The sequence below is a fragment of the Cheilinus undulatus genome, linkage group 2, assembly GCF_018320785.1.
Source record: "Cheilinus undulatus linkage group 2, ASM1832078v1, whole genome shotgun sequence".
Lineage (NCBI taxonomy): Eukaryota > Metazoa > Chordata > Actinopteri > Labriformes > Labridae > Cheilinus > Cheilinus undulatus.
The window spans coordinates 41,204,025-41,217,474 of record NC_054866.1 but is presented as its reverse complement, the minus strand read 5'-3'; the positions used below and the strand labels follow the sequence as shown (position 1 = coordinate 41,217,474).

At 39.5% G+C, this 13,450-nt stretch overlaps 1 protein-coding gene across 1 annotated transcript in view; it reads right to left on the bottom strand.

The window, feature by feature from the left end:
* nbeab (neurobeachin b) overlaps positions 1 to 13,450 on the bottom strand; it is a 333,968-nt gene that overhangs the window by 141,804 nt on the left and 178,714 nt on the right. Inside the window, exons 31-34 of the mRNA XM_041798435.1 lie at positions 5,016 to 5,173; positions 2,800 to 2,923; positions 1,986 to 2,105; positions 1,067 to 1,197 (exon numbers count right to left, since the gene is read on the bottom strand). Of these exons, the coding sequence (XP_041654369.1) occupies positions 1,067 to 1,197; positions 1,986 to 2,105; positions 2,800 to 2,923; positions 5,016 to 5,173 (533 nt within the window). The remainder of the gene's footprint in view (positions 1 to 1,066; positions 1,198 to 1,985; positions 2,106 to 2,799; positions 2,924 to 5,015; positions 5,174 to 13,450) is intronic.

The window sequence follows — 13,450 nt, the reverse complement described above, 5'->3', positions numbered from 1 at the left end:
AAGAAAAGGAACTTGTAATGGATTGAATAGGACATAAGGAAATTATTTTAAAAAAATAGTATTGCTAACACAGATGACTTTTGACCTGTCCACTGAGCTCTATGTGAGGTTTTTTTTAAGTGAAATAAAACATTAAGAAGCTGTGGTAGACTTACTTTACAAACTTAAGTGGATTAAAAATATGCATGCACTAATTATGGACATTAATTGCACCCTGATTAGTGCATAAAAGGTGAGTGGTGTACTAGTACGCCTTGTGGCATTTAGCAAGGAAAAAACATGGTAAAAATGAAACATAATATTTATAAGTAGGCCTACCTAAACTAGTTTTAAATAATCTAAAACTACATAAAATATATTTTTTAATTCTTATAAACATTGAAAGTCATTTATTTATACATGGAAAGGCTCCCCTTCACGGACTCAACCATCTTGGATTTTACCCCCAAACCAGTTGCATGTAAGCATCTACATTTTGTTTTAAATTTTCATGTTAGTGGATTTGGATTGGACTTAATAGAAAATATGTGCTTGCTAAATAAAGGATAAGGTTTCAGATTGTCTGACAAAGACAAATTGCCTACCAAAACCCACTTCCCATAAGTTTACAGAAAAATAAACAACAACATTTACAAAAACTAAAAAAATCCCCCTCTAACACCAGGCAACAGGGTGAGATGCAGTCTTGGTTTTGGAACTAAAAATAGTTACAGCACGAGGCAAAGGCCACCGTTTATTTCAACATTCATTTCACAGTGACATTTGTTGTGACTGTGAAACCCTGATGTTTAAAAATACCACATCGAGGAATAATCCTCTATGTGTGGAATGAATCATGAAGAAGACAAAGCACGCAGACTTCACAAGATGAATGAAAGGGAAAGCTGATTTAATCAGACTGTGACAGAGCCCCAGCTTGTGTGCAAAATAGTGACTCTGCTGTCAACACCTACCACTGCGTAGGCATCCATCAGTGAGGCAGCTGGTGGAGTACAGTGACAGGGGGCTGGGAGGGAGCAGGACTCCACCCACAGTTTAAGGAATAAAATATATTAATTAACATTTTTACCTTCGATAAGCAGCTCTTGTCCGTGGCTGCCCAGCAGGGTGCGCGACAGAAATGGTGCAAAGTCCACAAAGGTCTCCCTCAGCAGGGGTGCCACCTTCTCCAAGGCTCTCTCCAGCTTTGTAGTAATGCTGTCAAAGAAAATATATAGACAGGAGTCACAGGTGGAAATGAGACACCTGTATTAGCTTGAAAATGTAAAGGAGGTAGCGCTGTATCCTTCCATCAAGGTAAAGGCAGGGAAAGAGCAGTGAGTGCCCAACAATTGACCCACAGGCAACAGCTGATAGAGTAGAGTCAGACAGACAGAGGGTAACCAGCACATTCAAGAGGATGCAAACCAAAGCTGCCATCCATGAGAGAGGGGCTGCTTTCACTGGAGACGTCAATAACAGAGAGATTTATTTTGTTAAAAGCCATGTTAACTCATGTTTTTACATTCAAAGAGGACTTCTCACCAGTTGTTTGCATTCTTTGTTGTGACATGTTACAGGGCTTGTACACAGGGATCACAGTTGTCTAAGACTGTAGAGAGAAGTTCCTTATCTTCTCCACACTCGCTTCATGCTGCTACCTGACATTATCTAAGCACCTCAGAGAAACTGAATCGGAGTCAAGCAGCCATACAACTCAGACTGCATACAAGCAGAGATAGGACTCAGGATGCAGCATATCTCTAAGTTCCTCTGCATACACAAACAGATACTCAGCAACATGAGGACAGGAGAGGCTTGTTTTCCCAGCTAAAATGGGCAGAAAGCAGAGAGATAATAAGACACACAAAGGGAGGAGAGGAAAGGTCTGGGGTTAGGATTTGTATGAGTTTACAGTGCGATCTGCCTTCCAGCACCCTGGGAAAACACAGCAGAGGGATGACAGACTGGAATAAAAAGCAGGGGGCTAACGTAAATGTCCTTGCCTAAGACACTGGCCTGCACCTCTGGGGTCTTCCTGTAATCCTGTCATGGGGCTAAAGGGTTTTAACTCAGGAGGTGCCTGCCTCTGGCGATGTGGACGCTGGTCCACTTCAGAAAAGGAACTGAAATAGAGAGAAGAATTTAAGAAGAAACAAAAGGCAGCATGGTTTATGGGATCTCAAGGTGATTAGAAAACTATAGTTATGTTAAATAAAAACAAATTTGTTCAGTTTTTTGGGATTTTAGTAGACTGGCGCATGCACTTCAGTGTGGGTTTTTCCTCCTCTAGAATCTAAGTTAGGCATCAGCAGGCTCTGCAGTGAGATAGTACTACCATTGACTTCACACAGTTACGCTAAGTGATGTCTGTAACTGCTGCCATGGCAACCAAATCTCTATTCTTCTAGCATAACACACAGAGGCACACACAGAGAGAGAGAGAGAGGAAGAGAGAACAGGACTAAGGACCTCTGTCACAAACAATCAGAGCAAGTGAAGAAGATGAGTCAAGGTCAAAGCAAGTTTACACTCAGAAATACAAAAACATGCATAAAGGAATAGGACAAACTCTGCCACTGTGTTCAAAACACACACTTAAGTTTTATCTTTACTATTTATGGGAAAAAGAAGGAAGAAAAGAGATTGTAACAATAATACTCCTTCATTTAATAAAATATGTTTGACAAAGTCAAGAAGGTTACAGGAAAGGTAAATGAAATAGAAAAAAGGGAAATGTTTGGAAAAAGACATGGTTATGAGATAAACCTCACACACAGGAAGTACGAGCATGTAGGAACAGGAAGGTCCTTGTTGTACCTCATATTTTCTACTGTGTCCTCAGGCATTGGGGCCACTGTCTGTACGGCTGGAAGATTCTTACTGGTGGCTCCGTTGACAAAACTGGAAGAAGAGGAGGTGGAAGGGGCAGCATCAGTGGCTCCTGCAGGTAAGAATAAAGAAGAATTCAATGTAAGGGTAATGCAAATGCAAAAACAAACATGTATTTCACTAAAATATTATGAAATTGAAACACAATCCCATCCATTTTTTCAACAGAGTAAGAAATGACATGTAAGGAACAAATACACACTTGAAGTGAAAATATTTTATTTCGTTTCAATGTCCCCAGTAAGTTGGGGATGGAAAAAGTACATGACTATTATAAAAGTCAGGTAGGTTACTTTGGCTAAAATTTACTTCAGTAAGAGTACTGGTCAACAAATCAATTCAAGTAAAAGTATTTCATTTAAAATCTACTTTAAGTACTGAGTAGCTACCGCAGAGTTGTACAGTCAAATATCATCTGTCCTTATTGGAAAGAACAACTTGAGAATATCGATCTTCAACCAGGTTTTTCAGGTAAAGTCACATCTTACAGTAAAGTAAAATAAAACAGCTGTTTTAGGATGTGATTGGGGATCATTCTCTCAATAGTTTGGAAACACAATATTGGATTTTTGCTAATATCCGTTGTACCAATATTTACTTATCAATTTTAGCTGATACTGATATTTAAATGACATTCAGACCTAAAACTTTAGACCTTTTTTAGGATGAACAATTTAACAAATTCCAGTCTTTCAAACACACTTTAAAGTGTAAGAAATGCTGATAAATAAAGGAAAAGATCTCAGCTAACCTAAAACTCCAAACCTATCTGTTTGTGCAGCTGACATCTACAACTGATACAGGAAGATTTTTAAAGCCAAAATCTTGGTTGTAAATATCAACAGAAATTTTCATACCTGCCAACAGCAATATTTCACTTTTTAAGCTATTACCTGCCGATACCAATATCATGCCAATAATACCACGAATCCCTACTTGCTATGTGCTGCCCTGTAGTCAAGAGAGGTGAAAAAAGTACATTATTGTACTCAATTAAAAAGTAAAAGTACTGATTTCAAAATGTACTCAAAAAGTACAAGCTCACAAAAAAGCTACTTGCTTACAGTAATTTGAGTAAATTTAGTTAGTTACCACCTCTGCAGTCAATACATTGGATGAATGTCAAGTATAGCAAAAATAATGTAAAAATTTAAATTACACTTTAGCTTGTTTTTGAAGTCAGGCTCTATACTGCTAAATATTCTATTTCAACATAGATGGAGAAAGTAACAGACTTAACACCCAGTGATTACAGTTCGAGGAATTGTTCTTTAATTTGTTTGAAAAGTGGAATCCAGGTATCCTGATTACATTATTCTAAAGATTATATATGATTATATAGCATACACTGGAGTGTAAAACAATAATAAAAGTGTAGTGAGAGGTTAAAAACAGAGCGTGTGAGATCATGGGGTTTGGGTGAAAGCCTGTGGCTTCAACTGAAAGCTCACTCTGACTGGGATGCATTTCTCACATTCCTACTCAGGGGCTCGGAGCGGACATGGTGAGTTTTCTTTTTAACAGCAGACATTAAAAAGGTGTCGGAGCTCCTAATGGTTCTGGGTGTTAAGTGGGTCCTTTCAGAGGCCCAGACTACGGGAGTCCCAAGGTGGAACCAGCTCAATGCAGCAGAGCTCCAGAAGAGGCAGCATGAAGGGGAGGGATGAAGGCTATAGAGATGATCAGAAAGGTACAAATTTGGTCAGCAAAACCACATCTTCATATTCTTTTAATTATTTTAAATCTTAAACGTTCAACTGAGTTAGGACTGAGGGGATTCAAAATAGTGTCATTTGACCTCCTTCTATCAGTAGGAAGCCTGGTAGGAAAGGGCCTGGTTCAATTGTGTAGTGTAAAAAGCTGCTGCAAGCAAGTAGGAAGGTAAAGAGGGCCATCCAGTGGAGACAATGAGCTACTGCATAGGGCAAACATGATCACATGATCCAGCACAGGGAAAGGGCTTTCTATTCTTAGAAATAATAAAAAAAAACAAAAAAAAAAAGTGCACAAAAATTAAACCAAATTAAATATCTTGGCACAATTCTATAGTACTAATATTCATTCACATATTTTAACTTTTTACATTAAAATACCATGTATTTTTACTGTGCATGTTTATAGCAGTAACCTTGTCCATGACCTACCCGTTGTATTGATCATGCTTTTGGGGGTCGAGGAGGAGGCAGCAAAGATGTTAGGGGTGCTGCCAGCTGTCAGCCCCACAGAGGTGCTACTGCTGCTGCCCACTGTGTGAACTGCCAGACTGCCAGGGGAAGTTTTCTTCACAGGAACAACCACACTCCTAAAGGAGACAAAAACACACAACATGCCTCAGTCGCACACGCATGTGAAATAGTTTTTAGAAACAGTACTAAATCCATGACAAATAAAGCAGCGCTAGAAGCATCAGCAATGCAAATTCAAACAAAATTGCAAAATAATTACAAAAGGGGCAAAAGAGCGAGGAAGGAAAAGCTGGAGGTTTTAGATTTAACTTTGCACATACTTCTGTGCCCAAAAAACTCTATTACCGTGTGTAATGGCTGAAGGTGATGACTGTAGGCATGAACTGTTGTGACCTTACAGAATTATTCATTTACTCTGGCTTATGGCCTCAATAAACTAATGCAAAGAACTGCACAGTTAGAGCATTGGGTGAAGTACTCATTTTTCCAGAAGGTTGTAACAAGCCAAAAAACTATATTAAGCTTGGGTTTAGTTCAAATAAGCCAGCTGTATGGCAGCTTAGCTAAAGAACAAACCGAGTCCTATCTAATCTGACTTTCTGGGAAGCATCACATTAGAACAGACCCTTCTCAGACAGATTTTTGGGACATATCAATATCAAGGATTTCTGACTTTTTTAATTTAACAGTTAACTTTGCAAATACTTCTGTCTTAAATACCTCCAGATAATTCAAATCCATTAACAAAAATAATAGTGGTGAGTTGTAAGGATCTTTCTAGTCTCTTACTGCTCACAGGCACTGCCAGCATGAGCATGCCCAGACGTTAGTCAGGATATTTGAAACATAAACATCCTGACCTGTAACTCCATCTTTCAGCACAACACATGCAAACACATACAGACATTACATGAGAGGCTAAAGTAAATAAACCGTAGGGCAGGAGTCCAGCCAGCAGCTCCACTTTCTTTTACATCTGCCTTCACCACTGGCAGCCCTACACTGCCCTCTGCTCTGCTTGAGCTAGCAGCTAAGAACATCTGAGATCCTAATGAAAGGTTCAGGCTCCAGGAGCAACTATGTGGTTGTTACTTATATTTAAAAAGCCACTGTCTACTGTTAATAATGCATAAAGTAAATAATCCTCCTAGAAATGAACCCCAGAAAATATACTATTCCATCGAATTCAACCCTATTGTTTACATAAGTCCATTAAAATGTATTGTGTATGCAGTGTACACTGTATAGCCCATTACTATGAGTATACTGTTACTATTGCTATTAATAAACAACATGTATTTACTTTACTAGTAATGAAAATGGGGGAAAACCTAGGGGAACTAGAGCAGTGTTTCTCAAACTTTTTCCTTGGTGACCGACACTTAAAAAGGTGCAAAGCAATTGAGACCAAACCACTTAGTTTTTCTGTATGTTATCACCTGTAAATCTGCCTTCTGTGCTGTCCTCAGCTTCATGGTTGAGCTGATGGCTGATGCTAGCTTGGATAAAGTTACTCAATCTAGTCCTGACCTGGTGCTTCCTGTTTTAAAAGCCTGGAAGAAGCCACTTCCGCTCCATCACATAGGCTTTCTTTGCATGCTTGTGCCTCCAGTGGCCGTCTGGCCTGGAACAATGCATTTCTTTTGCCATCCAGTGGCTGGTAGGTGGAGACAGAGAGTGTTATATGCTGGAGCCCCCCCATTTGAATATTATGTGCGATACAGACTTAAATGTTGCAATAAATATTGTAGGAAAGACATTCTGCAACCTCAAAACACAAAAAAAATCTCCAGTTGTGGCCCAACCGTGGGTCCTGACCAGACTTTAGGAACAAGTGGTCCACAGCAGTGGTTCCAAATGGTGTGCTCTGAGGTAAGTTTAGGTGTGCTGTGGTAATTTCTACAGCCATATGTTATTACTACAACTTTAGTTACTATAACATGTTAGAAAGAAGGTATTTTGTATAGATATGTTTATGGATATGGTGTGCCTTGAGGATTTTGCTTAGTCTTAGGTGCCTTGGGCAAAAACAGGTTGAATATCACTGATCTTGAGAGTATAACACTGATTTTATTTGCATAAAAACAGTTGGATGCTTGCAGAATATAATGCACAGCCTCCTACTACTGGTGGTAATAATAATATGGGGTCTCATAATATGGGAAATTCCTCCAGAGACAATCGAACGGTGACATTTCTAATCAATACGTTGATTATTCAGGACATGAGAAGATGCAGAGAAAGCATTCCTTAATGTCCAACCCAATTTATGTCAACACTGACATCGATAGCTCTGTGTTTGAGACTCCAGTCACCCCTGATGGAGAGATCACACATGATCACACACGATGCTTAGAAAGTTGGTGTCTCAACCCTAGAACTGCATATTCAACAACTATATAATTGCATGTTCTGTCCTAAAGGCAAGATAGGGTAGTACACTCAAAGAAATGAAATGTTAAATTTACTTAAGTCAGTTATGTCAACTGGTGCATGCACAGCAGAGGATGCAAGGTGAAGAACCCTTTAGTGTTATTAAGTTCCACACCTTTGCAACCTCATGTTGCGAGTTTCTGTGTTTAACTGGAGTATGCCTCAACATGTGGCCTGCAAGATCTTCGGATCAAACTGTAAACCATCCGAATAAGAGTCGATGAATCTGCCACTAAGCCCCAAAAATTTAGTTGACAATATTCTTATTTAAGAATACACAATAATTTCGAGTTTATTCAACTCATTTTCATTTACCAATCTTAATACTATTCTTATTACTAATTTGCTCCAACAGTGAGTTTCTCAAGAAATTAGACTGAAGATGTGCGGCAAAAGTTAAGTTTCTGGCCCTTACACTAGCCTGGTACAGAACCCTACAAATACAAATTAATGCTTTGATCATTAGAATTAGCTTTATATTGGAAATCCCAGCAAACTGTACACACATTTTATCTTTTAATAATCATGACTTTATAGTTAAGACATAAGCACTTGTAAAAGATTCCACTTTGACAATAAATGAGAGACACATGCTAACTCTTACGATCAAAAATTGTTAGGTTGTTAGCCTGCTTGCACCACTTTCATTACATTGATCTTGGGCGGTTAGGTTTTGAGCATTCCAACTTCACCCAATAGGAGCCCATCCTGGAAAAAAACCTAATGTTCACTTTTCTGCGTACTTGTACTATTCTGAGTAGTTTTTAAAATCGATACCTTTACTTGAGTATATTTTGGGGAAATAATTGTATTGTATTTTACAACAAAATGGCAAGAAGAAGAGGTACAAGTTGTCCCTCCATTATGTGAAACTGACCAATCATTTGGTTTACACAACAATGAAGGTCAGAGGCTCAGAGGATGATTCCACATTACATCTAATATTTGCTTTTGCATTGCACTTTATTGTAAAGATACACCCAGTGAAAAAAACAGCTGTTATACTATGCACTACACATGAAGAAAAGATCATATTTTGCTTTCCATCCCCACCCCTCAGGTATCAAAAACAACTCTGAAATGAATTAATTTTACTTTGGCTGGATTGGATTAAAAGAGCAGTAAATTTTACTGTTACTGAGGTAAATTGTAATCAGAGTGAGTGTACTTTTACTTGAGTGCTTTATTCTTGTATTCTTTCCACCCCTGTCCAAAACAAGACAGTTAAAACACAAACACATTAAAATATATATCAGTTTGGAAATAAGTGGTTATGTTAATTTAACAACTCTCTACAGTCATTTTTAGAGTGCATACCTCCTGCCCACTCCTTGTTTTCTTCCAAAAAGGAAGGGGCAAATCTTAACAGCTGCAGATGACTTAATATTGAGTATTTTAATGTTATCTTGATAAATTCAAGATGAACAAATCCTTATAGCAACATGGATGTCATGGATTAATTTGGTAAGAAAATTCTCATATCTGGATGTTAACACATTCCAAAACCACTTAAAAACAAGATAACTGAATGTTATTCACGCTATTGAATATTCTGGGGAGTGGCCTCCCTTTTATTTGAAGATGCTTGTTGTACAAAACATCACATGGCTGTGAGACAGAAAGGCCCAGAGCTCATGAATGAAACATGTTTAGAAAAGCTTGTGGAGGCTCGAGATGAAAGATACACTTGTGACCTCTTGTAACAGTGCATGAAAGCACAGACACACCAGCAGCCCACCAGACCTCTGTTTGCAATCTGATTGGCTAAGGATTAGACATGATGCAGTGAACTTGGCCCTGCAAGAGCTCCCTGACAAGAAAGAGGGAAAGCTTTTCCTTATCAGGTCTGCAGTTGGCCTTTAGGTTTGTGAGGGTGCCAGATAATGTCCTGTCCAATCTCCGGCCGTTACTCTGGGTGACACAGGCCAGGCCTCTGCTCTGTCACAAGCTAAGCCTGCTGTCATCTGGAGCAAATCCCCTTCCCCCCTCGACAAAACAACACAGAGTCTTACTGTTTTATTTAGCTTTTATGTAGTCCATCTCATAGATGAAGTCAAACATGCTGAACGCCATGGGAAAGGAGCCTAAGTTTGCCACAAAGATTTCAGTTTTTGGTGGAGTTTTATCTCATACTTTCCATGACAAAACTGCTTTCTTAAAATTATCAAAGCTGTGCTGATAAAAGTAACATTAAATATCTAACCTTAGCACAAAAAGTAAGGACATTTATATTTGGGTGATTATTTTTTTCTTGTAACAATGCTTCTTGGCAATAGATCTAAATGTCATACTGTTGGAAAGTCTGTTTATTTCCCTTTCAAATAGTGCAACATTTGTTAGGAAGATGCATTTGTGGGATGAGCAGCAGAGCTGAGTATGTGGGTTGCACCTATGAAAAATTTGCCAAATCTTCTCTGCCAAAGCCAAACATCTTATTCTACTGTTGCTTCTTCTCTTGTTTTGACAGTCTTGTCAAGGCGTTTTATCATTGATCATTGCACAGAGATAATGAGATGAGATTCTGGACCAGAGGTGATCTTATATCTCTACAGTCTGGGACAAAACTCTATCCTCCAAGGTGACAACACCTGCTCCTACAGAGCAGGTTTATTAGAGACTACCTCCAGAATTTGGGAGTGGAGAGGACAGAATGGCCTGCCAGTAGTTGTGATCTCAACCCCATTGAACACTTGCAGGATCAGCTTGGGGGTGCTGTGCATGCCAGGGTGACCAACACAACCACATTGGCTGACTTGCAACAAATCCTGGTCAAAGAATGGGATGCCATGCCGCAGTAGTGTGTGACCAGCCTGGAGACCAGCATGAGGAGCAGTTTCTAGACTGTTGTGGCTGTATATGGTTCTTCCATATGCTACTGAGGCTCCTGTTTGTTAAATGAATACATTGTTAAACTGCAAACATGTCTTGTTTCTTCAGACTTCAATCATCCAATCCACCAAACACCAAACATGAGTCAACAGCAGAAAAAGCTGTTTGGCATTGGCAGCAAAGATTTGGCAATTTTTTCATGATATCTCTGTTGCTCATCCCACAAACCCATGTTCCTTACAAATGTGGCACCATTTGAAAGGAAAATAAGCAGATTTTCCAACAGCACAAGATTTAATGCCAAGGGGCATTGTTACAATAAAGAAATCATCAACCAAACACAAATTTCCTTACTTTTTGTGCTAAGTTTAGATTGCCTCTCTTTTTTTGATGCAATATACAAAAATAATGCCACGTTGCTTCTTTGACCTACCTCCTTACAGGTATACACCACTAAAAACGGTACTTCATTTTCCTTAGGAAATGTAGCAGATGAGAAATTTAATCACACAGAGTAGAAAGAGAGTGTCAGGAAACGCTTGAAAGCAAACCAAATAGCATTATCTCCTGAGATACAGCTGTGCTCACTGATAGCAAGTATCATTTATTTAGGAGATCTGCTCTCCTCTGTGAAATCTCTCTGACACATATCAGAACATCACAAGTGTGTTTTGATCGCTGGCACTGGGCATGAATTTAATCTTGCTTTCCAAAAATTACCCTTTGCTTGCATCTTTCGGCAGAAGACTGTGTGCTCTTGCAAACCAAGTATAGCCAGGGCCTTACATTACATCTACAGGATGCTTATAAAACATGAACCTCTTTTAATGAATAATTAATTCCCTGAGTGCTCATGAATCATGTATAGATTATCTAGCGCATATCTTATTAATAGGATTGTCTTAATTGAGTTGCAGAGAATAAAGCAAGGATTAATCTTGGAATTAATATTAATGAGGGCTGCGGCTGAGGAAGATGACTGCAGTGTAAAAGCATAACCAAAGAAATGTTCCCCAAAGAAATCCAACATATTGTATGGAATCTAATTTTAAAGGGCTTTTTGTAAGACTAAAGGGGAAAATTTGGCAGAAATGTGAATGCAGTCCTCCTGAAATTCAATTAAAACTTAATATAAATGCTCTACAATGTGGGGAAAATAAACATTTCAAACGTCTACTATAGCACTAATTAAAAATATGCTGGTAAAAAGAGGAAGCCATGCAGGATGCAAACAGTTAAGGCAGATAAGGGAGTGTTTTCCTGTAACAGATATTTGGATGTTAAGCTATTCAAACCCTTCTTCCGTGAAGGTCTCTTGCAAGGGGGCAACTGTGATGAAGGTTCCTGTGCACTCCACTTTGAGCCATTTTTTCCCTCTTTTTTCTTTTTTGATGTTGTCACTCCCAATCTATTCCCACTCTGACAGACAAATGAAAGGCCTGTCCGTGTCTGGCAGCTCATTTCGCTGGCAGGCGGCAAACAATTAGACACAGCAAATACAGGCAGGAGGGGGAGTGACATGAAAAGCATGAGACAAAGTTGTATATGTGGGCAGGAGGGTTTGTGTGAAAGCATTTCAAAAATAATACACTTTGCTGTGGCGACTCATTTCAGGCTGCCAGTTCCCATTACAGCTGTGAGCGGTGAGGGCGACAGGGCTGGCCGTGGTGTGGCGTGAGGCCGCGTCTGTTTAATCTGTCATCAACACCCTGGAGACCCCCACCCTCTCAGCTGTCCTCTCTCCACATACTCCTTCATCTCCTCTCCTATTCATCAGGCTCACCTCAGCCCAGATCAGCAGCAGCAGAATGCATTAAAAAGCAGGGAAGCCTCATTGTTCCTCATGACTCAGAGTATTCTCTGCTGCTGCTCTGAGGCCTGGCAGTGATTACGCAGACAAACCAAAACTCTTCCAAATCAGTGCGGTGTTCAGATAATACGAAGAGATTTTGTTTGTGCTAAAGCAAGTCAAACTACTTCCACAAAAACAATGATTTTCAAAACTTTCCCAAGCATAGGAGACAGGGATCAGCGAGAGCTGAGGCTTGAAATCCTGCAGGAGCAGGTTTGTAAACTCCCAAATCCAGAAAGATTACTGTGTGGTTTTATCTAATCCAGGAATGTAAATAAACTGCAGCAGTGGCACACTGCTTCTGAGACCTTTTCAAACACAGGAATTCTTTGCTGCGGGGGACAGGAGGAATACAAGTGGCCTGAAATGAATAATGTGCTGCATGCTCCTTAGAAACCATTAGTGGTATACTGGATAAGTAGGATAAACCCAGAGCACACGCATCAGCGTTTAATGGTCACTTGAGTGAAAGCAGATACACACAAACACAGGCACACATTTCAATGGCTATAAAGTTTGATAGCTATCAAATGTAATATAACTGAATGTTTTCATGTTTTATATCTCAAATGTACCATGTTTAATACTAGGACCAAACTCTATCTCTCTTTCTTTCTCTGTCTACCTACCTACCTACGTACTTACCTATCTATCTACCTATCTACCTATCTACCTACCTACCTATCTATCTATCTATCTATCTATCTATCTATCTATCTACCTACCTACCTACCTACCTATCTATCTATCTATCCATCTATCCATCCAACCATCCATCCATCCATCCATCCAGCTGCGGTGGATTTGGAGAAACAGCAGGCCACACTTTGGTAAATCATTGCAGTCATACAAAAGCAGACCTGTTGTCATCATTTTGCCTAAACCAGCTAAGTAGTTTTGCCCATAGAGTTCGGAGCTTTGCCTTTTACCTCAAGCAGCCCTGCTCAAAACACTTCAGTCTCTCTTTCAAGTACTGTACTGACCCAAATATGACACAGAAGTTTTCCTTGAAACACAACAGAAAAAGTGAAGCTGTCTTATTGAGGGTGTAGACTTTTACATTCCAATGTATGTTCACAACAATACACAAAGCTGCTTGACTGCAAAACAACTCTACCACTCATGACGTGCGGCAGTCTCAGATGCAGTGCTTCTCTGCCGTTAGGTCTTAATACATGGGATATAGCGTACTGGAATTGTGTGAGTGAAACGTTTTAAACTGCCAGATGTGTTGGCAAGTACAGGAAGGAGAGAAGGGTGAGACATGCCACTATAAAGA